This window comes from Acipenser ruthenus, chromosome 41 (assembly GCF_902713425.1).
Source record: "Acipenser ruthenus chromosome 41, fAciRut3.2 maternal haplotype, whole genome shotgun sequence".
NCBI classification, from domain to species: domain Eukaryota; kingdom Metazoa; phylum Chordata; class Actinopteri; order Acipenseriformes; family Acipenseridae; genus Acipenser; species Acipenser ruthenus.
The window spans coordinates 7,818,266-7,845,694 of NC_081229.1; the positions used below are offsets into that span (position 1 = coordinate 7,818,266).

Consider the following 27,429-nt stretch of genomic DNA (forward strand, 5'->3'; position numbering starts at 1 on the left):
AAAAATATCCTCTTTTCAGACAAATGGCAGACTCAGAGAACCTTGCTGTCCTCCTAGGGGAGGGACACACAGCTCCACTGGCTGCCAAATATGTAGCCACCTGCCACAACCTGAGGGGCACGCAGTGACGGCACAATTTAATAGTTTCAATATTATTATTTCAATATTTCAATTTCTGTATTATTATTATTTATCTTCTATTTTATTTATTATTATTTTGTTACCATTGTTCCTTGTTTGTATATATATGCATTTGTTCATAATATGTATGTATTTGCTTTGGCAACACTGTGGAAAATAAGACATGCCAATAAAGCACTTTGAATTGAATTGAATTGAGAGAGAGGAGGGGTGAGGAGAGAGAGAGGAGGGATGAGGAGAGAGAGACGAGGGGTGAGGAGAGAGAGGAGGGGTGAAAGGAGAGAGAGGAGGGATGAGGAGAGAGAGGAGGGATGAGGAGGGATGAAAGGAGAGAGAGGAGGGGTGAGGAGAGAGAGGAGGGGTGAAGAGAGAGAGGAGGGATGAGGAGAGAGAGGAGGGATGAGGAGAGAGAGAGACGAGGGGTGAAAGGAGAGAGAGGAGGGATGAGGAGAGAGAGGAGGGGTGAAAGGAGAGAGAGAGGAGGGATGAGGAGAGAGAGGAGGGGTGAGGAGAGAGAGGAGGGGTGAGGAGAGAGGAGGGGTGGGGAGAGGTGAGAGGAGGGATGAGGAGAGAGAGGAGGGGTGAGGAGAGAGAGGAGGGGTGAGGAGAGAGGAGGGGTGGGGAGAGGTGAGAGGAGGGATGAGGAGAGAGAGGAGGGGTGAGGAGAGAGAGGACGGATGGGGAGAGAGAGGAGGGGTGAGGAGAGAGAGGAGGGGTGAGGAGAGAGAGACGAGGGGTGAAATGAGAAAGAGAGAGGAGGGATGAGGAGAGAGAGGAGGGGTGAGGAGAGAGGAGGGGTGAGGAGAGAGAGGAGGGATGAGGAGAGAGAGAGGAGGGGTGAGGAGAGAGAGAGAGGAGGGGTGAGGAGAGAGAGAGAGGAGGGGTGAGGAGAGAGAGGGGTAAGAAGAGAGGAGGGATGAGGAGAGAGGAGGGATGAGGAGAGAGAGAGGAGGGGTGAAAGGAGAGAGAGGAGGGATGAGGAGAGAGAGACGAGGGGTGAAAAGAGAGAGAGAGGAGGGATGAGGAGAGAGGAGGGGTGAAAGGAGAGAGAGAGAGGAGGGATGAGGAGAGAGAGGACGGGTGGGGAGAGAGAGGAGGGGTGGGGAGAGGTGAGAGGAGGGATGAGGAGAGAGGAGGGGTGGGGAGAGAGAGGAGGGATGAAGAGTGAGGAGGGGTGAGGAGAGAGAGGACGGATGGGGAGAGAGAGGAGGGGTGGGGAGAGAGAGAGGAGGGATGAGGAGGAGGGGTGAGGAGAGAGAGAGGAGGGGTGAGGAGAGAGAGAGGAGGGATGAGGAGAGAGAGGAGGGATGAGGAGAGAGAGAGGAGGGGTGAGGAGAGAGAGAGAGAAGGGGTGAGGAGAGAGAGAGAGGAGGGGTGAGGAGAGAGAGAAGGGGTAAGAAGAGAGAGAGGAGGGGTGAGGAGAGAGAGAGGAGGGGTGAGGAGAGAGAGGAGGGATGAATAACTGAATAAAAAGAAAAAAACAACAAGATCTGTCTTTATCTGCGGGACATGGTCTGCAACACAAGGAAGCTACAGACTATAAAAAAAGAGCAAGATTCTAGAAAGAACGAAAAACAATACCAGCACACAGGAGGAAGAAAAATAAATAATCTGAATGAAACTGTCCTTCTATCACCATCATTAATAGATGCAAAAAATGATCCCTTTATTAAAGTCTGTGAAAATGGGACTGCAAGCTCCTCCTGCTTTATTTACACATTTGATTTATTTAAATGTACTTAGAAACAAAATCTGGAGCATCTGGATTTCTGTCAATACATTAAAAGTACTTGCTTTACACACATACACTGCGAACTATTCTCTATTTTTCAGATAGTCTGCAAAATAAATGATTTTGTACTACACAACCTGTAAGCATGGAACAGAGCAGCATGGGCCTGATGTTCTTTATGCAGATTCCTTTTTTATTACTGCTTTTGTCGTTATTTCATTTATAATGTATGAAAACACATTTCAATACCGTTCTCAGCTTTACCCGAGGTAGCCTGTTTCTCTGGTCGCATAACAGCCTACAACGCGTCCATTTTAATGAACGTATTGAAATTCTACCCTGATAATTGAGGGTGGTACAGAGCACGGTGCAGGGAGGGAGCCGCACTGGAGAGGGGTGTTATTAAAGTGACCTCCTTGCTTGTTGACTGCTGGCGTCTTTAACTCCGCGGGTGCTGCGTACAGAAGGGCACGTTTGAAGCTGTTCCTGCCTTCGTTGTTTTTGTCACATTCTGCTGATCGGATGCACATCCTGTGGTATTTCCCCGCTATGTATTTTTTTGTAGTGAAAGTACACACTAGGGCTGTCAAGTTAAGCCTCAAAATAGCAAAGGATTAATTGGGCAACAAAATCTAATCATTCTAGTAAATATCGATGATTGTACCATACATCCTGGGTGCATTCCTCTTCCTGTGACGTGATTTTAATATCATTGCAGTTCAGTAAAGCTCGTGAACAACAACTGAATGCGAGCGGTAATTACACCTGGGTAGTGTCAAGAGAATGAATGAATAAATAAACACATTCGCAACAAGCCTAAAGCAAGTTTAACACACTACAGGAGAGTCACTAAAATATTTATTACAAACACATTACAGTACTGTGGAATGTAAGCTATATAACCTAGACACGAGTTTATGAAAACCGTGTTTTTTTATTCAGTGGCAGCTGCAGCATCACGCATTGCATCTTGTTAATGCTGCACCACCTAACCTTCACTATCTGTGAAACACACAATGCGGAAATCCCTGCCTAAAACATCATCATAATAACAACACATTGATTTCCTTTCCACAGCATGCATACCCGCTAGTTCATCCCTAGTGAGGAGAGGAGGGGTGAGGAGAGAGAGGAGGAGTGTGGAGAGAGGAGGGATGGGGACAGAGCGAAGGGGTGAGGAGAGAGGAGGGATGGGGAAAGACAGGAGGGATGAGGGAGAGAGGAGGGATGGAGAGAAAGGAGGGATGAGGAGGGATGGAGAGAAAGGAGGGATGAGGAGAGAGAGAAGGGATGGGAAGAGAGTGAAGGGGTGAGGAGAGAGAAGGGATGGGGAGAGACAGGAGGGATGAGGGAGAGGGAGGGAGGTATGAGGGAGAGAGGAGGGATGGAGAGGAGGAATGGAGAGAGGAGGAATGGAGAGGGAGGAGGGATGGAGAGAGAGGAGGGATGAGGAGACCAAATGTGTCGTGGTTGCACTTCTGAGTAAATTAATAGAAATATATATTTTTTTAATGAAGTTTTGTTGCTTGCGAAACGAGATCCGGCGCGATCTCCGGCCGTAAAGAGATCCGGTGCGATCTCCGGCCGTAATGAGATCCGGCGCGATCTCCGGTCGTAACGAGATCTGGCGCGATCTCCGTCCATAACGAGATCTGCACCGGCTACTTCTATTGAAAAACATTACCATTACTTCCGGGTAGTGTACCAAAAATAAAAAAAACACGCGTTCCTCTTGTTCTGAGATATTGTGGGAGTGATGTCATGTATAGAGGCTGTACTCCTTTAAGAAAGGCATGCTGGGATATCAGCCGACAGCAGAAGACGAATAAAGCCCGCCGCACACAGCCAGACTCAAGCCGTCCCGACTCATCTCATCTCAACTGACCGCACAGAGTCTGGATGAATCGTATCAGTTTAAAGATTGAACATGTTGAATCTTTTTCAGACGCAGTTTCGTTCAGATGTGATCAGTCTGTCTGTGTGCAGCAGTTGCCGACCAAGGCTGACTGAGACCGATTAGTCATGAGGGTTTAAGTGACGTAGCTTGTCATGTGACTTGTCATACAAGATGGTGGAATATTAACAGCTTTAGTTCCACAGGTAAAAATACATTAGTCTTGAATTGCTCTGAGTGTCCCAAATTAAAAAATACCAGATACGTGCACATTTGAATCGTTTTTTTAGGCATTTACTAATCAAAGGTAAATTATCAATTTACCTTTTTATTATCAATCTACTGACAGCCTCTATTTTCTTACTGAACTAAAACAGAAGTAACCGGTGCGTCGATCTCCAATAGGTCACAAATCACAAGCCCCTAGATCCACACGCTGAGCAAAAAACACCAAAGTCAAATAAAAATCAACAGGTTGGATTTTATTTACCACAGGCTAAAGTGTAGCAGACAAACTATACAAGAGCATCTTTGTTATGAAAAGCTTTTCCTGGAGGTTAACGTTTAATATTTGCTGCGTGACACACAAAGCACAGACGAGCGTTCTTGTTACTTGAAGTAGATTTAGAAATCCAGACAAACAGCGCGCAGGTCCTGTCAGAAGAGCTGGCATGTGACGGGACCCTGACATTACGAAGAGCCTTGTTATTCACGATCTCCATGCGATTCTGTACTGAATCAAACAGGCTGTTATAATACAGCTGCACAGCAAACACAACCCGAACTCACTCACAATGCAGAGCGGATCAATCACACACAGCAAACACAACCCGAACTCACAATGCAGAGCGGATCAATCACACACAGCAAACACAACCCGAACTCACAATGCAGAGCGGATCAATCACACACAGCAAACACAACCCGAACTCACAATGCAGAGCGGATCAATCACACACAGCAAACACGACCCGAACTCACAATGCAGAGCGGCTCAATCACACACAGCAAACACGACCCGAACTCACAATGCAGAGCAGATCAATCATACACAACAAACACAACCCGAACTCACAATGCAGAGCGGATCAATCACACACAGCAAACACAACCCGAACTCACAATGCAGAGCGGATCAATCACACACAGCAAACACAACCCGAACTCACAATGCAGAGCGGCTCAATCACACACAACAAACACAACCCGAACTCACAATGCAGAGCGGATCAATCACACACAGCAAACACAACCCGAACTCACAATGCAGAGCGGATCAATCACACACAACAAACACAACCCGAACTCACAATGCAGAGCGGATCAATCACACACAGCAAACACGACCCGAACTCACAATGCAGAGCGGATCAATCACACACAACAAACACAACCCGAACTCACAATGCAGAGCGGATCAATCACACACAACAAACACAACCCGAACTCACAATGCAGAGCGGATCAATCACACACAGCAAACACGACCCGAACTCACAATGCAGAGCGGCTCAATCACACACAGCAAACACAACCCGAACTCACAATGCAGAGCGGATCAATCACACACAGCAAACACAACCCGAACTCACAATGCAGAGCGTCTCAATCACACACAGCAAACACAACCCGAACTCACAATGCAGAGCGGATCAATCACACACAACAAACACAACCCGAACTCACAATGCAGAGCAGATCAATCACACACAGCAAACACAACCCGAACTCACAATGCAGAGCGGATCAATCACACACAGCAAACACGACCCGAACTCACAATGCAGAGCAGATCAATCACACACAGCAAACACAACCCGAACTCACAATGCTTCTGAACACAATCCATGAAGTGGTAAGTTAGAAAATAAACCCTTTATGTTTAATTGTTCATTTAAATACAGTGTTTCAGCTGTGCAGATGTTTCATACGATGTGCTTGAATAAAACTTTTGAGTTGTATCCGATAGTTTGTCTTTGATTTTAATACTGATGTTTAAAATGTAACCGTCGTAATGACTGCTTGCGGTAGTTTCAGGTAGGAGTATAACCACGGTGGTTCTAGTGTTAACACTGTAATAATAATAAAAAATACTATATTTTAACAGAAGTCATTTCTATCTGAACTAATGTTGTTCATTACTGTACTAACATTTTGTCCAAAAGCAAAGCAAAACATTTGAATTAATCTCACAAATACTGACTAATGTAACTGTCATACTAAATTCTGCCTCTTTTTATATACTATTGCGATACAATCCAAACACAACATGCATTGAAACCAAACAGAGTTAAATCAGTAGATTTAATAGATTTAAAATGAAAAAAAAAAACATTGCCTTAATTTTTAAATAAATAAAAACATGAATACAATAGGCCAGCTTCTGATATGGCTTGTCCAATGCGAATGTAGAGGCCTAAAGTGTGTATCCTAGCAACGCGCTAATCTATCTTATTAGCACTAGAAGCACACTCTGACACACTCAAGGTTTTAATGCAAACCGGCAACAGGAGACTTCAAACTCTATTCTAATTTGATGCATCAATTCACCAATATGTAAATCGAGGCTCAGGAAATTTAAGGACAGATGATCAATAATCAATGCATCAATTAACTGTTGCACCCCTACCTACCCCTAACCCTCTCTATAACGCACAGCACAGTGCAATGCAGTCAGGTCATCAGAGTTCATACCCAAACCCAACCCTCTCTATAACACACAGCACAGTGCAATGCAATCAGGTCATCAGAGTTCATACACAAACCCAACCCTCTCTATAACACACAGCACAGTGCAATGCAGTCAGGTCATCAGAGTTCATACACAAACCCAACCCTCTCTATAACACACAGCACAGTGCAATGCAATCAGGTCATCAGAGTTCATACACAAACCCAACCCTCTCTATAACGCACAGCGCAGTGCAATGCAGTCAGGTCATCAGAGTTCATACACAAACCCAACCCTCTCTATAACACACAGCACAGTGCAATGCAGTCAGGTCATCAGAGTTCATACACAAACCCAACCCTCTCTATAACGCACAGCACAGTGCAATGCAATCAGGTCATCCTTCATCTCACTGAACAAAGTCTAGAGAAAGTTACATTGCCATGAGACCCGGACAGAATGGGAGCTTCAAGCACGGCTGCCACAATGGAACAGACCAGGAATCACAAGCTACCATTCATGATTGAAAGAATGGGTTCTTTTTAAAAGTCAGTTCTGATGTATTAAATCAAGTTTAAAATGTGTGACACTTCAAAACCACATTCACATCATTGTATTTGAAGATGTGCTTCCTTTATTAACTGGGAATAAGAGCAGCTTATTAAAATTGTGAGCCTCAGTTCTGAACTGTGTGGAAATACAGAGTTGAAAGAGAAATGAGAGTTGCAAGTGATTGAATATCTTGAAGTGAGGAGTGTGTGTGAGTCTCAATGTGCGTGTGTCTCAGTGTGTGTGTGTGTGTGCCTCAGTGTGTGTGTGCGTGTGTCTCAGTGTGTGTGAGTGTGTGTGTGTCTCTGTGTGTGTGTGTCTGTGTGTGTGTGCGTGCGTCTCAGTGTGTGTGTCTGTGTGTGTGTCTCAGTGTGTCTGTCTCACTGTGTGTGTCTCTGTGTGTGTGTCTCTGTGTGTCAGTGCGTGTGTCTGTGTGTGCGTGCGTGTCAGTGTGTCTGTGAGTGTGTGTGTCTGTGTGTGCATGCGTCTCAGTGTTGTGTGTCTCAGTGTATTTGTGTGTGTGTCTCAGTGTGTGTGTGTCTCAGTGTGTGTGTGAGTGTGTATGTGAGTGTGTCTGTCTCAGTGTGTGTGTGTGTCTGTGTGCGTGCGTGCGTCTCAGTATGTGTGTCTCTGTGTGTGTGTGTGTGTCTCAGTGTGTGTTTGTGTGTGTGCGTGCGTCTGCGTGTGTGTGTGCGTGTGTGTGTGTGTCTGTGTGTGTGTGTGTGTGTGTGTGCATGTGTGTGTGTGTGTGTGTGTGTCTGTGTGTGTGTGTGTGTGTGTCTGTGTGTGTGTGTGTGTGTGTGTGTGTCTGTGTGTCTGTGTGTGTGTGTCTGTGCGTGTGTGCGTGTGTGTCTGTGTGTGTGCGTGCATGTGTGTGTGTCTCTGTGCTCACCTCCAGTCTGGTTGAAGCGCTGCATTGCGACTCCAATATTGGCTTTGAAAACCTGCTCTGCACCGATAAGGTTTTGAGCCTCTCTCTCCCAGTACTCCGGCCCCTCAGATCTCTCCATCCAGTCCTGTGTGGGTCTCATCTTCTTGGTGATACTGTCGTAGTGCACATGCTGCACATCGTCCACCAGCCCCACAGCACTGAACTCAGGGAGCCCCGTCCCCTCTGAGACCCCCGTGAAGAAATACCGCAGGGAGTGGGTTCCTGGGACAGGGAAGGACACACTGGTTAGTCTAACTGACACAAGCAGCTCTCTGTGTCTCCGGAGGGATACCTGGATAACTTTGAGGTGTAGCAACACCGCAGATTGGAGGATAATAAGAGGGACTGTCAATCCTGAGTGATTCTTCCAGTCATTTAAACTACCTTCATATAATAGTACAGTAACCCTGTCTAATCCAGCCCCTCTGTCTTGCTATATATACAGTAAACCCTGTGTAATCCAGCCCCTCTGTCTTGCTATACCAGCACAGTAACCCAGTCTAATGCAGCCCGTCTGTCTTGCTATATATACAGTAACCCTGTCTAATCCAGCCCCTCTGTCTTGCTATATATCCAGTAACCCTGTCTAATCTAGCCCCTCTGTCTTGCTATATATCCAGTAACCCTGTCTAATCCAGCCCCTCTGTCTTGCTATATATACAGTAACCCTGTCTAATCCAGCCCCTCTGTCTTGCTATATATACAGTAACCCTGTCTAATCCAGCCCCTCTGTCTTGCTATATATCCAGTAACCCTGTCTAATCCAGCCCCTCTGTCTTGCTATATATACAGTAACCCTGTCTAATCCAGCCCCTCTGACTTGCTATATATACAGTAACCCTGTCTAATCCAGCCCCTCTGTCTTGCTATATATATACAGTACAGTGGTTCCCCTTCTATTATACAGGCCCGGCAGTGCGTGTGAAGTTAGTTTTCAGGTTTGTTTCAGCAGAACAGGCTCTGCAAGGCTCCTGCGTCGTCTCACCTCCCCACCCCCTACATAACGTGACGGATTGAAAATTCGTGGATGACCCTGTGGTTGTACTGAAACATGATTGGCTGTGAAATTACGGCCAACGCAAAAAGTTGCCAATTATCGCATCGAAATATGATTGGGTGAGAAATGATACTCAGCGCAAGAAGCGGATTATCATTTACAGGCACTCGGGTCATTTTCATAACGACTTGTTCTCTCACCAAAAGAGTTCCATTTTAAACAATATGTACATAGCCAGCGCAAGCAGCCTAAATGAGTTTGAGTCCAGATCAAGCAATTACATTACAAAATATAATGTGTTGTGTATTAATATTTTAACGTTTGCATCTACAGTGTAACTTTAATGATGACATGAATATCCTGAGCGAATTAGTACAAAATGTTGGTTGGATCACCTTATTACTATCATCACCAATAAGTGGCTAGTTAGCGAAGTTACTAATATTTGGGGAAAATCCAACAAAGTGGGAACACCAACCAATTCAACTTTAACTCATTTAACTTATTTTATAAAGTCCACGGTCCACAACGATGTGCTTTTTGTTTTTGTTGAGAAAAATGATGGCATCCACATTCTCCAGTTTCAAAGAAGAACAGAGTTTGTTAACTATCATCCCAGCCTTGCTGAACACCCGCTCGCTCGGGATCGATGTTGCTGGGATACTGAACATGCTCGTTGCCGAGGTTGCTGGGATACTGAACATGCTCGTTGCCGAGGTTGCTGGGATACTGAACACGCTCGTTGCCGAGGTTGCTGGGATACTGAACACGCTCGTTGCCGAGGTTGCTGGGATACTGAACACGCTCGTTGCCGAGGTTGCTGGGATACTGAACACGCTCGTTGCCGAGGTTGCTGGGATACTGAACACGCTCGTTGCCGAGGTTGCTGGGATACTGAACACGCTCGTTGCCGAGGTTGCTGGGATACTGAACACGCTCGTTGCCGAGGTTGCTGGGATACTGAACACGCTCGTTGCCGAGGTTGCTGGGATACTGAACACGCTCGTTGCCGAGGTTGCTGGGATACTGAACACGCTCGTTGCCGAGGTTGCTGGGATACTGAACACGCTCGTTGCCGAGGTTGCTGGGATACTGAACACGCTCGTTGCCGAGGTTGCTGGGATACTGAACATGCTCGTTGCCGAGGTTGCTGGGATACTGAACATGCTTGTTGCCGAGGTTGCTGGGATACTGAACATGCTCGTTGCTGAGGTTGCTGGGATACTGAACACGCTCGTTGCCGAGGTTGCTGTGATACTGAACATGCTCGTTGCCGAGGTTGCTGGGATATTGAACATGCTCGTTGCTGAGGTTGCTGGGATACTGAACATGCTCGTTGCTGAGGTTGCTGGGATACTGGACATGCTCGTTGCTGAGTTTGCTAGTTTTGTAAAGCGTGTCTGATTATTTTTCCCCCACAGCAGTGGATCTTTACGGCGCCCCAGAGACGACATGGTTGAGGAAAAAAAAAAAACGTTGGACTAATCTGTGCGCACAGTTTAGCAATCTACTGAGTCCCTACTGTGCAATTGGCATATGAGGCATGTTTGCCCTCTGTTCTGCCCCAGTAAACCACGTTGGGTCGGGCAAAATACAAGTGGGACTTGCAGGAGGGTTGCCCCTTTTCAGGTACCTGCAGAGAAATCGATGGTCCAACGTGATTTAACCAATTAAAATTCAAGGCTACTTCTTCAACGTAGACAAATACATTTATGCACTTAAAAGCTTGTGAATAAGAAGCTGGTGAATAAGAAGCCAACTTCAGCCTCGTCCTGCACACTTGCCACGCCATTAAAAAGTGCCCCAGTATGATGGTTTACATGCGTAAGGAAAGGCATTGCTCTGCAAATGTTTCAAAGGACATTGCGCAGCCTGGAGCAAGATTCGTTATCAGAGTTTTAAATGTAGCTCCTCCACGATGTATCAGCATCCACTAATTACCTATATGGTAACAGTATCCTGGGAGACAGTCAGCATGATTTTAGGAAAGGGAGATCGTGTCTAACAAACCTGCTTGATTTCTTTGAGGATGCAACATCGACAATGGATAACTGCAAAGCATACGACATGGTTTATTTAGATTTCCAGAAAGCTTTTGGCAAAGTCCCGCATAAAAGATTAATTCTCAAGCTGAACGCAGTAGGGATTCATGGAAATGCATGCACATGGATTAGGGAGTGGTTAACATGTAGAAAACAGAAAGTACTGATTAGAGGAGAAACCTCAAAATGGAGCAAGGTAACTAGTGGTGTAACTAAATCATTAATTTACATTAATGATTTAGATTCTGGTATAGTAAGCAAACTTGTTAAATTTGCAGACGACACAAAAATAAGAGGAGTGGCAAACACTGTTGCAGCAGCAAAGGTCATTCAAAATGATCTAGACAGCATTCAGAACTGGGCAGACACATGGCAAATGACATTTAATAGAGAAAAGTGTAAAGTATTGCATGCGGGCAATAAAAATGTGCATTATAAATATCATATGGGAGATAGTGAAATTGAAGAAGGGAACTATGAAAAAGACCTAGGAGTTTATGTTGACTCAGAAATTTCTTCATCTAGACAATGTGGGTAAGCTATAAAAAAAGGCCAACAATATGCTCGGATATATTGTGAGAAGTGTTGAATTTAAATCAAGGGAAGTAATGTTAAATTTTACAATGCATTAGTAAGACCACACCTAGAATATTGTGTTCAGTTCTGGTCACCTTGTTACAAAAAGGATATTGCTGCTCTAGAAAGAGTGCAAAGAAGAGCGACCAGAATTATCCTGGGTTTAAAAGGCATGTTGTATGCAGACAGGCTAAAAGAATTGAAACTATTCAGTCTTGAACAAAGAAGACTATGCGGTGATCTGATTCAAACACTTAAAATCCTAAAAGGTATAGACAATGTCGACCCAGGGGACTTTGTTGACCTGAAAAAAGAAACAAGGACCAGGGGTCACAAATGGAGATTAGATAAAGGGGCATTCAGAACAGAAAATAGGAGGCACTTTTTTACAAAGAGAATTGTGAGGGTCTGGAACAAACTCCCCAGTAATATTGTTGAAGCTGACACCCTGGGATCCTTCAAGAAGCTGCTTGATGAGATTCTGGGATCAATAAGCTACTAACAACCAAACGAGCAAGATGGGCTGAATGACCTCCTCTCGTTTGTAAACTTTCTTATGTTCTTATGTTCTTATCAGGTCGTTCTTTGGAAAAAAAAATAATTCCAAACGTCGGAAGGCATTGTTAGTAATTTAACCGAGAAAGCTTTAATCCTGTAGCAGCTATACTGGTGTTTCACTGGGTTTGTTCTGTTCACACTTTAATCCTGTAGCAGCTATACTGGTGTTTCACTGGGTTTGTTCTGTTCACACTTTAATCCTGTAGCAGCTATACTGGTGTTTCACTGGGTTTGTTCTGTTCACGCTTTTGACTGAGTTCCCGGCTTGGTTCTGCAAACTGTTTGTGCGTCGATGTGTGGGGGGGCGGGGTTTTGAAAGAAATAGAAAGCAAAGGCGGGGAACTAGAGTACAGTTTTATATCATTTAATTTCATCGTAATAAAATGGATTAATGAAACGACATGTGGTTTCACCATATTCATTTTGTTTTGATCCATCGATGGTTATCGGACCGATTCGATGCATCGATCCATCGTCCCAGCCCTAGAAAGTAATTAATGCCCGTCTTGCTTTCATACCCTGTTGCATTCAGAATGTCATCCAAAAAGCGGACCGCCAAAGTTCAGTCAAAATACCGTCCCCTTTCTCCTTGAAAGGGGAGAAAAGCACAAGGGCTGACGAGGGGGGAGACTCTGAAATAAGTCACTCCCTGCAGCAACAACCGCAAGTGAAACTGTCTCTGCTGAAGACATGCAGTCAAGCAGCAGCGGAGCTGTGAGCTCAGAGGAGCAGAGGAGCAGCAGAGCTGTGAGCTCAGAGGAGCAGCGGAGCTGTGAGCTCAGAGGAGCAGAGGAGCTGTGAGCTCAGAGGAGCAGAGGAGCTGTGAGCTCAGAGGAGCAGCGGAGCTGTGAGCTCAGAGGAGCAGAGGAGCTGTGAGCTCAGAGGAGCAGCGGAGCTGTGAGCTCAGAGGAGCAGAGGAGCAGAGGAGCAGCGGAGCTGTGAGCTCAGAGGAGCAGAGGAGCTGTGAGCTCAGAGGAGCAGAGGAGCTGTGAGCTCAGAGGAGCAGCGGAGCTGTGAGCTCAGAGGAGCAGCGGAGCTGTGAGCTCAGAGGAGCAGAGGAGCAGCGGAGCTGTGAGCTCAGAGGAGCAGCGGAGCTGTGAGCTCAGAGGAGCAGAGGAGCTGTGAGCTCAGAGGAGCAGCGGAGCTGTGAGCTCAGAGGAGCAGCGGAGCTGTGAGCTCAGAGGAGCAGCGCAGCAGCGGAGCTGTGAGCTCAGAGGAGCAGCAGAGCTGTGAGCTCAGAGGAGCAGCGGAGCTGTGAGCTCAGAGGAGCAGAGGAGCAGCGGAGCTGTGAGCTCAGAGGAGCAGAGGAGCAGCGGAGCTGTGAGCTCAGAGGAGCAGCGGAGCTGTGAGCTCAGAGGAGCAGCGGAGCTGTGAGCTCAGAGGAGCAGAGGAGCTGTGAGCTCAGAGGAGCAGCGGAGCTGTGAGCTCAGAGGAGCAGCGGAGCTGTGAGCTCAGAGGAGCAGCGCAGCAGCGGAGCTGTGAGCTCAGAGGAGCAGCAGAGCTGTGAGCTCAGAGGAGCAGCGGAGCTGTGAGCTCAGAGGAGCAGAGGAGCAGCGGAGCTGTGAGCTCAGAGGAGCAGAGGAGCAGCGGAGCTGTGAGCTCAGAGGAGCAGCGGAGCTGTGAGCTCAGAGGAGCAGCGCAGCAGCGGAGCTGTGAGCTCAGAGGAGCAGCAGAGCTGTGAGCTCAGAGGAGCAGAGGAGCAGTGAGCTCAGAGGAGCAGAGGAGCAGTGAGCTCAGAGGAGCAGCGGAGCTGTGAGCTCAGAGGAGCAGCGGAGCTGTGAGCTCAGAGGAGCAGAGGAGCAGCGGAGCTGTGAGCTCAGAGGAGCAGCGGAGCTGTGAGCTCAGAGGAGCAGAGGAGCAGCGGAGCTGTGAGCTCAGAGGAGCAGCGGAGCTGTGAGCTCAGAGGAGCAGCGGAGCTGTGAGCTCAGAGGAGCAGCAGAGCTGTGAGCTCAGAGGAGCACCGCAGCAGCGGAGCTGTGAGCTCAGAGGAGCAGCAGAGCTGTGAGCTCAGAGGAGCAGCGGAGCTGTGAGCTCAGAGGAGCAGAGGAGCAGCGGAGCTGTGAGCTCAGAGGAGCAGCGGAGCTGTGAGCTCAGAGGAGCAGCGCAGCAGCGGAGCTGTGAGCTCAGAGGAGCAGCAGAGCTGTGAGCTCAGAGGAGCAGAGGAGCAGTGAGCTCAGAGGAGCAGAGGAGCAGTGAGCTCAGAGGAGCAGCGGAGCTGTGAGCTCAGAGGAGCAGCGGAGCTGTGAGCTCAGAGGAGCAGAGGAGCAGAGGAGCAGCGGAGCTGTGAGCTCAGAGGAGCAGCGGAGCTGTGAGCTCAGAGGAGCAGCGCAGCAGCGGAGCTGTGAGCTCAGAGGAGCAGCGCAGCAGCGGAGCTGTGAGCTCAGAGGAGCAGCGGAGCTGTGAGCTCAGAGGAGCAGAGGAGCAGCAGAGCTGTGAGCTCAGAGGAGCAGAGGAGCAGCAGAGCTGTGAGCTCAGAGGAGCAGCAGAGCTGTGAGCTCAGAGGAGCAGCGGAGCTGTGAGCTCAGAGGAGCAGCGGAGCTGTGAGCTCAGAGGAGCAGCGGAGCTGTGAGCTCAGAGGAGCAGCGCAGCAGCGGAGCTGTGAGCTCAGAGGAGCAGCGCAGCAGCGGAGCTGTGAGCTCAGAGGAGCAGCGGAGCTGTGAGCTCAGAGGAGCAGCGGAGCTGTGAGCTCAGAGGAGCAGAGGAGCAGCGGAGCTGTGAGCTCAGAGGAGCAGCGCAGCAGCGGAGCTGTGAGCTCAGAGGAGCAGCGGAGCAGCGGAGCAGCGGAGCTGTGAGCTCAGAGGAGCAGCGGAGCTGTGAGCTCAGAGGAGCAGCAGAGCTGTGAGCTCAGAGGAGCAGCAGAGCTGTGAGCTCACAGGAGCAGCGGAGCTGTGAGCTCAGAGGAGCAGAGGAGCAGCGGAGCTGTGAGCTCAGAGGAGCAGCGCAGCAGCGGAGCTGTGAGCTCAGAGGAGCAGCGGAGCTGTGAGCTCAGAGGAGCAGCGGAGCTGTGAGCTCAGAGGAGCAGCGGAGCTGTGAGCTCAGAGGAGCAGAGGAGCTGTGAGCTCAGAGGAGCAGCGCAGCAGCGGAGCTGTGAGCTCAGAGGAGCAGAGGAGCAGCGGAGCTGTGAGCTCAGAGGAGCAGAGGAGCAGAGGAGCAGCGGAGCTGTGAGCTCAGAGGAGCAGCGGAGCAGCAGAGCTGTGAGCTCAGAGGAGCAGCAGAGCTGTGAGCTCAGAGGAGCAGCGGAGCTGTGAGCTCAGAGGAGCAGCGGAGCAGCGGAGCTGTGAGCTCAGAGGAGCAGCGGAGCTGTGAGCTCAGAGGAGCAGCGGAGCTGTGAGCTCAGAGGAGCAGCGCAGCAGCGGAGCTGTGAGCTCAGAGGAGCAGCGGAGCTGTGAGCTCAGAGGAGCAGCGGAGCTGTGAGCTCAGAGGAGCAGCAGAGCTGTGAGCTCAGAGGAGCAGAGGAGCAGCGGAGCTGTGAGCTCAGAGGAGCAGCGGAGCTGTGAGCTCAGAGGAGCAGCGCAGCAGCGGAGCTGTGAGCTCAGAGGAGCAGCGGAGCTGTGAGCTCAGAGGAGCAGCGGAGCTGTGAGCTCAGAGGAGCAGCAGAGCTGTGAGCTCAGAGGAGCAGAGGAGCAGCGGAGCTGTGAGCTCAGAGGAGCAGCGGAGCTGTGAGCTCAGAGAAGCAGCGGAGCTGTGAGCTCAGAGGAGCAGCGGAGCTGTGAGCTCAGAGGAGCAGCAGAGCTGTGAGCTCAGAGGAGCAGAGGAGCAGCGGAGCTGTGAGCTCAGAGGAGCAGCGGAGCTGTGAGCTCAGAGAAGCAGCGGAGCTGTGAGCTCAGAGGAGCAGCGGAGCTGTGAGCTCAGAGGAGCAGCGGAGCTGTGAGCTCAGAGGAGCTGCGGAGCTGTGAGCTCAGAGGAGCAGCAGAGCTGTGAGCTCAGAGGAGCAGCAGAGCTGTGAGCTCACAGGAGCAGCGGAGCTGTGAGCTCAGAGGAGCAGAGGAGCAGCGGAGCTGTGAGCTCAGAGGAGCAGCAGAGCTGTGAGCTCAGAGGAGCAGCGGAGCTGTGAGCTCAGAGGAGCAGAGGAGCAGCGGAGCTGTGAGCTCAGAGGAGCAGCAGAGCTGTGAGCTCAGAGGAGCAGCGGAGCTGTGAGCTCAGAGGAGCAGAGGAGCAGAGGAGCTGTGAGCTCAGAGGAGCAGCGGAGCTGTGAGCTCAGAGGAGCAGCGGAGCTGTGAGCTCAGAGGAGCAGAGGAGCTGTGAGCTCAGAGGAGCAGAGGAGCAGCGGAGCTGTGAGCTCAGAGGAGCAGCGGAGCAGCAGAGCTGTGAGCTCAGAGGAGCAGCAGAGCTGTGAGCTCAGAGGAGCAGCGGAGCTGTGAGCTCAGAGGAGCAGAGGAGCAGCGGAGCTGTGAGCTCAGAGGAGCAGCGGAGCTGTGAGCTCAGAGGAGCAGCGGAGCTGTGAGCTCAGAGGAGCAGCGCAGCAGCGGAGCTGTGAGCTCAGAGGAGCAGAGGAGCTGTGAGCTCAGAGGAGCAGCGGAGCTGTGAGCTCAGAGGAGCAGCGGAGCAGCGGAGCTGTGAGCTCAGAGGAGCAGCGGAGCTGTGAGCTCAGAGGAGCAGAGGAGCTGTGAGCTCAGAGGAGCAGCGGAGCTGTGAGCTCAGAGGAGCAGCGGAGCTGTGAGCTCAGAGGAGCAGAGGAGCAGAGGAGCTGTGAGCTCAGAGAAGCAGCGGAGCTGTGAGCTCAGAGGAGCAGCGCAGCAGCGGAGCTGTGAGCTCAGAGGAGCAGCGGAGCTGTGAGCTCAGAGGAGCAGAGGAGCAGCGGAGCTGTGAGCTCAGAGGAGCAGCGGAGCTGTGAGCTCAGAGGAGCAGAGGAGCAGAGGAGCTGTGAGCTCAGAGAAGCAGCGGAGCTGTGAGCTCAGAGGAGCAGCGCAGCAGCGGAGCTGTGAGCTCAGAGGAGCAGAGGAGCTGTGAGCTCAGAGGAGCAGAGGAGCTGTGAGCTCAGAGGAGCAGCGGAGCTGTGAGCTCAGAGGAGCAGCGGAGCTGTGAGCTCAGAGGAGCAGCGCAGCAGCGGAGCTGTGAGCTCAGAGGAGCAGAGGAGCTGTGAGCTCAGAGGAGCAGCGCAGCAGCGGAGCTGTGAGCTCAGAGGAGCAGAGGAGCAGCGGAGCTGTGAGCTCAGAGGAGCAGCGGAGCTGTGAGCTCAGAGGAGCAGAGGAGCAGCAGAGCTGTGAGCTCAGAGGAGCAGTGGAGCTGTGAGCTCAGAGGAGCAGCAGAGCTGTGAGCTCAGAGGAGCAGCGGAGGTGTGAGCTCAGAGGAGCAGCGGAGCTGTGAGCTCAGAGGAGCAGCGCAGCAGCGGAGCTGTGAGCTCAGAGGAGCAGCGGAGCTGTGAGCTCAGAGGAGCAGAGGAGCAGAGGAGCTGTGAGCTCAGAGGAGCAGCGGAGCTGTGAGCTCAGAGGAGCAGCGGAGCTGTGAGCTCAGAGGAGCAGAGGAGCTGTGAGCTCAGAGGAGCAGAGGAGCAGCGGAGCTGTGAGCTCAGAGGAGCAGCGGAGCAGCAGAGCTGTGAGCTCAGAGGAGCAGCAGAGCTGTGAGCTCAGAGGAGCAGCGGAGCTGTGAGCTCAGAGGAGCAGAGGAGCAGCGGAGCTGTGAGCTCAGAGGAGCAGCGGAGCTGTGAGCTCAGAGGAGCAGCGGAGCTGTGAGCTCAGAGGAGCAGCGCAGCAGCGGAGCTGTGAGCTCAGAGGAGCAGAGGAGCTGTGAGCTCAGAGGAGCAGCGGAGCTGTGAGCTCAGAGGAGCAGCGGAGCAGCGGAGCTGTGAGCTCAGAGGAGCAGCGGAGCTGTGAGCTCAGAGGAGCAGAGGAGCTGTGAGCTCAGAGGAGCAGCGGAGCTGTGAGCTCAGAGGAGCAGCGGAGCTGTGAGCTCAGAGGAGCAGCGGAGCTGTGAGCTCAGAGGAGCAGCGCAGCAGCGGAGCTGTGAGCTCAGAGGAGCAGCGCAGCAGCGGAGCTGTGAGCTCAGAGGAGCAGAGGAGCAGCGGAGCTGTGAGCTCAGAGGAGCAGCGGAGCTGTGAGCTCAGAGGAGCAGAGGAGCAGCAGAGCTGTGAGCTCAGAGGAGCAGTGGAGCTGTGAGCTCAGAGGAGCAGCAGAGCTGTGAGCTCAGAGGAGCAGCGGAGGTGTGAGCTCAGAGGAGCAGCGGAGCTGTGAGCTCAGAGGAGCAGCGGAGCTGTGAGCTCAGAGGAGCAGCGGAGCTGTGAGCACAGAGGAGCAGCGGAGCTGTGAGCTCAGAGGAGCAGCGCAGCAGCGGAGCTGTGAGCTCAGAGGAGCAGCGCAGCAGCGGAGCTGTGAGCTCAGAAGAGCAGCGCGGCGCTGTGAGCTCAGAGAAGCAGCGGAGCTGTTGGGTCAGCATGTGCGTCTGCACTGTAAGGAGCGAGTCTCACAGTAAACATCGCCTCTCAGGATGGAATGAGGATGGGTAAAGGACCCCAGTACAGCCCCTGGCTGCACAACACTGACCATGGTATGTTTACAACCTTTAAAAAATAAATAATAGGTTGATTGATTTGTAACTCTAAAAGAAATGCTTTGTGTAACTAACGATTATACAATGTGAATTTAGACACTTCCTCCAATGATCCATTTTCAGTTCACTTGCATGAATTAAGATTTGTGTGTTGAAGTGTCAATGTAAGGCAAATCAAACTTGTTACATATCAAAGACGGGAGTGTTTGTTTGAAACACAGCCTGGAGGTTTACTGACTTGTTGTCACCTTTATGAATGTTCTGCCGATTCTGCAGGCAGCGTAGACAGCCGGGCAAAAGAGACACATTTGAGAGACAATGTATTGAGGTTCCTTGTAGTAATTACAGGCAGGATACTCTAGATGCACACATGAAGTCAGACCACCACATAAGAGGTGTCCGCATTCATGCAGGGATGGTCAAAGGTAAAAGGTCATGGCTGTTTTTTTTCTCCAAGCCACAAAAAATAATCTGCACGACGACATCTGTCTGTACAAACATCCTCCCCTGAATGACATTGAAATGCAACTAAATCCTGTATTTTGGACCTTGGTGATACTGCAACAGGACCGTCACAGCCTGGTTTACCTGTGTATCCCAAAACTGTCTTTGGTAAGCAAAACCATTCATTTTCATCAGAATATTAAAATACGTTTTCATATTTAGAGTGCAGTAAGCAGGCAGATGCGGCTTTCTGCTTTCCTTGCAGACACTTTTTCAGAAGTTCAAAAGACCTCGCTTTCACTGAAATTGAAGTGAAGGACGGGAAAAATCTAAAGAAAAAACTTCAGAAACATTCATAATCTGGAACCGCAAACAGTGTTCTAAGTGGTAATGTCAGGCCAGAGTCAGGAAAGAAAAAACACTGACAGATACTTCAGTAAAAAAGACGCGGCGTGCGCCGTTTATTTTTAAACAACAAAAATAAAATAAAAGGTTTAAACACAAAACACACAGTGCTCACAGAGCGAAATAAATGATTAAACCAAAACAAATCTCGAACACAAATAATAATACGATCCCAGGTCAGGCTGGGCCGTTACTGTCACTGTTCTAAGAATCTTGGCTTTAAATAAATTAATTTCGCTCTCGCTCCGTTCTCTCCTCTGAACAACCCACCACGAGTGCAGAGAGCTGCAGGTTTATATGCAGGTGACCATCTCCTGATTTAGCAACACATTCATCATTTAATTAATTCAGGAGATGGCCACCTCCTGCACGAGGTTTTTAATTACTCCTGGCAGAGGATGAGCACTAATCTCGGCTCTGCCAGAACACATTTTAAAATAAAAACAAAGACAAAACATACGGAGCTTCACCGTCATATATAAATACATAAATCAAAAAACAAACAAATACAAAATAACACAAATAAGACACGGGCGGAGGGGAGACCCCGTTCTATAAATAAATACTATATTTAAACAGCAGGGCGTTGCCCTGCACACTTTTCCTGTACAGGGCTCCTGGCCCTCTTACAGAAGTCAGAACAATTTCTTGTGAGGGTTTGGGCAATTTATTTTGGGGAGGCTTAGCCCCCCCAAGCCACTTATACGTGCCGCCTGTGGGACCAATAAAGCTTTTTTTTTTTTTTTTACTAATGATTTAATTGAGAATTTCATTATGGAAATAATTTCTTATACTAAGCCTTCAGGAGTTGAAGATGTAAAGATATCTGCAAGGCCTGCATGTCTCAGGCACTTGGAGATCTCTGCGTGTGTACTGTCTAAGAGTTCTGCACAGCAGTGTACTTACATGGGACATGTCTAAGACTTCTGCACAGCAGTGTACTTACATGGAACATGTCTAAGACTTCTGCACAGCAGTGCACTTACATGGGACATGTCTAAGACTTCTGCACAGCAGTGTACTTACATGGGACATGTCTAAGACTTCTGCACAGCAGTGTACTTACATGGAACATGTCTAAGACTTCTGCACAGCAGTGTACTTACATGGAACATGTCTAAGACTTCTGCACAGCAGTGTACTTACATGGAACATGTCTGACTTCTGCACAGCAGTGTACTTACATGGAACATGTCTAAGACTTCTGCACAGCAGTGCACTTACATGGAACATGTCTAAGACTTCTGCACAGCAGTGCACTTACATGGGACATGTCTAAGACTTCTGCACAGCAGTGCACTTACATGGAACATGTCTAAGACTTCTGCACAGCAGTGTACTTACATGGAACATGTCTAAGACTTCTGCACAGCAGTGCACTTACATGGAACATGTCTAAGACTTCTGCACAGCAGTGTACTTACATGGAACATGTCTAAGACTTCTGCACAGCAGTGCACTTACATGGAACATGTCTAAGACTTCTGCACAGCAGTGCACTTACATGGGACATGTCTAAGACTTCTGCACAGCAGTGCACTTACATGGAACATGTCTAAGACTTCTGCACAGCAGTGTACTTACATGGAACATGTCTAAGACTTCTGCACAGCAGTGTACTTACATGGAACATGTCTAAGACTTCTGCACAGCAGTGCACTTACATGGGACATGTCTAAGACTTCTGCACAGCAGTGCACTTACATGGAACATGTCTAAGACTTCTGCACAGCAGTGCACTTACATGGGACATGTCTAAGACTTCTGCACAGCAGTGCACTTACATGGAACATGTCTAAGACTTCTGCACAGCAGTGTACTTACATGGAACATGTCTAAGACTTGTGCACAGCAGTGTACTTACATGGAACATGTCTAAGACTTCTGCACAGCAGTGCACTTACATGGAACATGTCTAAGACTTCTGCACAGCAGTGCACTTACATGGGACATGTCTAAGACTTCTGCACAGCAGTGCACTTACATGGAACATGTCTAAGACTTCTGCACAGCAGTGCACTTACATGGAACATGTCTAAGACTTCTGCACAGCAGTGCACTTACATGGAACATGTCTAAGACTTCTGCACAGCAGTGCACTTACATGGGAAAAGCACTAAGGTTGCATTTCTTAAAAATGGATTATCAGACAAGATAAAAAAAGACAAACAAATTGTTAGACAGGAAGAATACATATGGATCACGTACAGACTTCCACTGGATATCTACTTTGAAATACTGCACCAGACCCCATGACAACTTGCTATCTGTGCCATGTTTGCCCAGCGGCCTGGATAAATACACATGGGGGCTGTAGAGGGGTTCTACCTGTGTGAGAATCAATTTTGCAATAAGTGGCCCAAAGCGATTTAACCCCTGAAATACCCCGGCTACTTATTCAATTTGTGTTACATTTGTGGGATGCGAATAAGAAGCTGGAGAAGAAGCAGCCAACTTCAGCATTGTGTAAATATTCTACATTTTATGTTGAAGCACGTGCCCAATTTTTACTATTACAAAACAGTAACTTGAAAAAGGTTGAACAGTAAAAATGAGGTTTACCAGAGCTTTTTAGTAAAAACAAAACAGAAAAACCCAAACCCAATGTCAGCTCACTACACCTGTCAGTTCATCTACCCCCCCACCCCCTACACAAAGTTAGGCCCCATGATTGTGATAGGATTGTAAGACATTATTATTATTATTATTATTATTATTATTATTATTATTATTATTAATATTATTATTATTATTATTATTATTATTATTATTATTATGCAGATAGGATTGTAAACTCACCTGCAGCAGACCCAGCATGAACGCAGCACAGGATCCCCAGCACAACCACCCTCAACATCTCCGCTACTCTTCAGACATCACAGTAATACAAAATAAACTCGATTTCCATGGATAATGAGTAGATTTCAGAACAGTCCTACTAGATCAGCCTCGGTACACACACAGTTGCACAATGAACAGCTCTTCGCGGTTCTGTCCAATTATGATGGCTCTCAGCCAATAGGATGCGCAGCATCATCAGTCTCCGGGCAGGAGGGCCAAAAGCACAAAGCCGATTTGGTTTACAGAAGTGTTTCCACTGGCGTAGCCAGGACTTTTTTGCCACTGGGGCAAAAATACAAATATCTCTAAAAACCTTCAATTTTTGCCAAGCGCTCCTGTTCTGATTCAGTTTTAAGAACCGCTCTGGCCAAAGGTTTTGCAGCACCTAGAATTTTAGGATCGAGACATAATTAAATAAAAAAAGTAAAAAAAAATATATGAACATAATATATATTTTATTTATCAAAGAAACTACAAAACGATATTGCAAAAGTCTACAGGAAGCCATAATAGTAGTACAGTATTTCATGTTAGATTTTGAAATGTCACATTTTTTAAATTTTTGTCCGTATATGGAAAACTACAAAGCAGTGTGTAATTCAATATGTTAACCTAACATTATTCAGCAGGTTTCATTCCACTTTATGTGGTAATGTGTTCATTCTATATATAGAAGACATAGAGGGATCTACGACATTGAGTCGGTAGAACCTGGTACACGTATGTAGGGTAGTCCAGCTAGCCGCAGTACATACATCGGTCAACGAGGCACCTCTGAAGAGGGCCCATGACGTAGCCACACCTCTGGTAGAGTGTGTGGCCCTCCTCCCAGGTGGGGGTAGGACAGCATTAGTATACGCAGTGAGACTGTGTCCACAATCCAATGGGACAGTCGACAGGGCAGAGGGAATTCAATCTCCTATCCGTCTCCTCCGCGAAAGGAGGGGGATGGAAAGCCTCTAGTTCCACTGACTGCTTCAAGTGAAAAGCTGTAATCACCTTAGGGAGGAAAGCAGGGTTCATTGCACAACGATACCGTTTCCATCATCCCAAACACACATACAGGAACTGTGCACAGACAGTGCCTGTAGCTCACTGACCTGCTTAGCAGAGGTGATAGCTAACAGAAAGGCTGTCTTCATAGAGAGATCGTTCAGCTCTATGGTATCTATGGGCTCAAACGGGGCCTTAGTGAGAGCCTCCAGTACCACGTCTAGACTCCACTCGGGAGGACGTCCTTTATAGGAGGACGCAACCACTGAGCACCCTTTAGAAAATGGGTCACCAGAATATGAGTGCCCGGTGATACTGAGTCAATGGGAACATGGCAAGCAGATATGGCTGCTAGATACACTTTCAATGTAGAGGGGGATTTACCTGCCACTGTGTTAATACCTGCCCCTTTGAGAGTCTGTCTGAGAGTCTGTCTGTCTGTCTATCTGAGAGTCTGTCTGTCTGTCTGAGATTTTGTTTGCCTGAGAGTCTGTCTGATTGTCTGAGAGTCTGTCTGTCTGAGAGTCTGTCTGTCTGTCTGTCTGTCTGAGATTCTGTTTGTCTGAGATTCTGTTTGCCAGAGAGTCTGTCTGTTTGTCTGAGAGTGTCTGTCTGTCTGAGAGTATGTCTGTCTGTCTGAGAGTCTGTCTGTCTGAGATTCTGTTTGTCTGAGAGTCTGTCTGTCTGAGATTCTGTTTGTCTGAGAGTCTGTCTGTCTGTCTGAGATTCTGTCTGTCTGAGAGTCTGTCTGTCTGTCTGATAGTCTGTGGCGCTGACTGTGAAGGGGGTTCAGCAGACCTGTCAGCACTGAGCTTTCAAAACAAGGGATCTTTTCTAACTGGAATCACAGTGAGCAGAACAGACTGTGATACACAGCTCCTTCTAATTGCTTTTAAAAAGGAAACATATCAAACAGAAAAACAACCATGAGATGCTTCACAATCAAAACCACGTATACGAGGTGACAGCAGGGCGCCCCCAGCGTGACATGAGGGGGGGGCAAGTCCGTCTGAAACGTAACTGAAAAAATAAATACATAAAATACTCTTACGAAGTTGACGAGGATAATATTATTAATAATAAAATACTACTACTGCTACTAGGGGAGATACCAGATGATGAAGGTGGTTCACGCAGGGCGAGGCTCGGCCACTCCTGCTGTGCTGACCCTGTGAATTCCTGCACTGCATCATTTCTGGAGGAGGGGACTCTCCCCTGATATTCGGGTCAAAGACAGAAACATACAAGATACAACTTACTACAACTACTACTGATAAAACAACAACAACAACAACAACAACAACAACAACAACTAGAACTGCCAGGCAGTTTTACGGCTCTTGATATTTGCCAAGTTTGAAATCAGTAACTTCACCAGTTCTCCAGAAAAATGCGTCAGGTGGCCATCTTGGTTCACGCACAAAAACCATTTTTGAAAAACTTAATTTCACTGACACAGGCATGATGGTTTTCAGGTTTGGAGTTAATCAACTAAACCGTTTTTAAACTGAAGCGGTTTTAAATTTAACAAGAAAATGAAGGGCTGGCGGCCATTATTATTATTTATTTCTTAGCAGACGCCCTTATCCAGGGCGTCTTACAATTGTTACAAGATATCACATTATGTTTACATACAATTACCCATTTATACAGTTGGGTTTTTACTGGAGCAATCTAGGTAAAGTACCTTGCTCAAGGGTACAGCAGCAGTGTCCCCCACCTGGGATTGAACCCACGACCCTCCGGTCAAGAGTCTAGAGCCCTAACCACTACTCCACACTGCTGGCCATCTTAACAAAGCAACACCATTTTGTGAATTCTCTTGTCGCCGGGATGATGCTACTAAGTTGGGAGTAAGCTGGTTAAAAGGTTTTCGAGCAGAAGCAGTTGTTTGTTTGGTGAGCGTTTCATCAAATTTGGTGGCAGTATTTTGATATTAAATTTTATCACAGCAACTTCTGCTTCCCAAAACTTGAAGCAGGTTTGGATGTTGATGCCAAGTGTCAGATCAATCACTTCACCGCTTCCCAAGGAGAGGATTTCGAAAGGTTTCTAAAAAAAAATGTGTCAGACGGCCATTTTGGTTCCAGTCAACACCATTTTTGTTAGAGTCAGTTGTGTTGACACAGTGACAGGGATGATGCTTGTGAAATTTGGAGTTAGTCAAGTAAACCGTTTGTCAGCTGAGGCTGTTTTAAATTTAAGACGTAAATGTATGTCTGGTGGCCATATTGTTTTACAGAACATCACCATTTTGACATATTTGTATTCCATTGTCACCAGGACGATGCCTACCAAGTTTGGAGTTTGTTGGTCAAGCGGCTTTCAAATAAACACAGTTCGCTGTTAGGGGCACGTTTCGATAAAATGCGTCATGCCGCCATCTTGGTTGAAGAAGAAGAAGATTCTCAGCAATAACAAAAGGCCCAGGGTAGGAAGCCTACTACTAATAACACTATGTAACACAATTTTTGTTCCTGGGTAGTAAGTGTTATTTCCTAATTGCTTATGCCTCAAAAGTATAGAAAATGGCTATTATTCACCACAAACTTTGCTTTTGTGACCAGGACAGTGATATTTTGAAATTTACCTATTTCCAATGAGAAAACGGGTGAATTTGTGTCTTTTCGTTCACATAAAGTCAGAAAAAAACAACATATGAATCCAAATTAACATGTATTTATACTAAAGTAATACAAAAATGACTACAAAAGATTTAGAAGTGAGTAGTTTTTCGAGATTTACGATTATACTGTAAATCACTTTCACGAATCAGCCCCCAAATGTAGTCTCCCATCATGTTCTGCAACTCCCTCCTGGCTGGCCTCCCTGCGTCCGCCACCCGTCCGCTCCAGCTCATCCAGAACTCTGCTGCCCGCCTGGTGTTCTCTCTGCCTCGCTTCGTCCACGCTACTCCACTACTCCGCTCGCTCCACTGGCTCCCGATCACCGCTCGCATCCAGTTCAAGACTCTTGTACTAGCCTACAGATGCCTTGACCAGACTGCACCCAGCTACCTCCAGACCCTCATCTCTCCCTACACCCCCACTCGACCTCTCCGCTCCGCCTGCACTAGAAGACTAGCTCTACCTCCGCTACGCTCCCCTGCCTCCAGAGCCTGCTCCTTCTCCACCCTTGCTCCGCAGTGGTGGAATGACCTTCCTACAGATGTCAGGACTGCCCAGTCCCTGACCATATTCCGGCGCCTCCTTAAGACTCACCTCTTCAAACAGCACCTGTAGAACTCCTCTGTTTGTATCCTGGGACACTATCACCCTTCATGTAAATGTGCTTTATTTTGCTCTTATCTGCCCCCTATTTTACTGCATTTAATCCTGTACTTCAGAATACTGTAATCTGCCAAGTGTTTAACCTGTAGTACTTTGTATTTAATCATATCCTGATGTAACTATCACTATTTAATCATATCCTGATGTAACCATCACTATTATCTGCTGTATTATTGAATTGTGGTTTGTCACACTTGTACTTTGCTTGAACAAAAGTTATTGTATTTCTTGCTCTTATTGTATTACTTGTATTGTAACACTTGAAATATATTTGCTTACGATTGTAAGTTGCTCTGGATAAGGGCGTCTGCTAAGAAATAAATAATAATAATAATAATAATAAATGTTCTCGTTATACTGTCCTTGGTAGCGACGTTCAAAGTCCAGTATATCCTGGTGGAAGCGCTCGCCTTGCTCCTCCAAGTACGCTCCCATGTTCTCCTTGAATTTATCAAGATGAGCATCAAGGATATGGACTTTGAGGGACATCCTACAGCCCATTGTGCCGTAGTTCTTCACCAGAGTCTCAACCAGCTCCACATAGTTTTCGGCCTTGTGATTGCCCAGGAAGCCCCGAACCCCTGCGACAAAGCTGTACCAAGCCGCTTTCTCCTTACTAGTGAGCTTCTTGGGGAATTCATTGCACTCCAGGATCCTCTTTATCTGTGGTCCAACGAAGACACCGACTTTGACCTTTGCCTCAGACAGCTTAGGGAAGTAGTCTTGAAGGTACTTGAAGGCTGCCGACTCCCACTTGACGTTGTTCCTCCCCACAGAGAACTCGGTCCGCTGTGGCCAGTCCCGCCTGTGGTAATGCGCCTTGGTGTCCCTGCTGTCCCAAAGGCAAAGATAGCAGGGAAACTTGGTAAAACCGCCTCG

The 27,429-nt window shown here is 48.1% G+C and overlaps 1 protein-coding gene across 1 annotated transcript in view; it reads right to left on the reverse strand.

The window, feature by feature from the left end:
* LOC131709129 (H-2 class I histocompatibility antigen, Q9 alpha chain-like) overlaps window positions 1-22,350 on the reverse strand; it is a 51,629-nt gene extending 29,279 nt beyond the window's left edge. The window contains exons 1-2 of the mRNA XM_059011076.1: window positions 22,226-22,350; window positions 7,880-8,140 (exon numbers count right to left, since the gene is read on the reverse strand). Coding sequence (XP_058867059.1) covers window positions 7,880-8,140; window positions 22,226-22,283 — 319 coding nt within the window. The 5' untranslated portion in view covers window positions 22,284-22,350. The remainder of the gene's footprint in view (window positions 1-7,879; window positions 8,141-22,225) is intronic.
* Window positions 22,351-27,429: the final 5,079 nt, after the last annotated feature.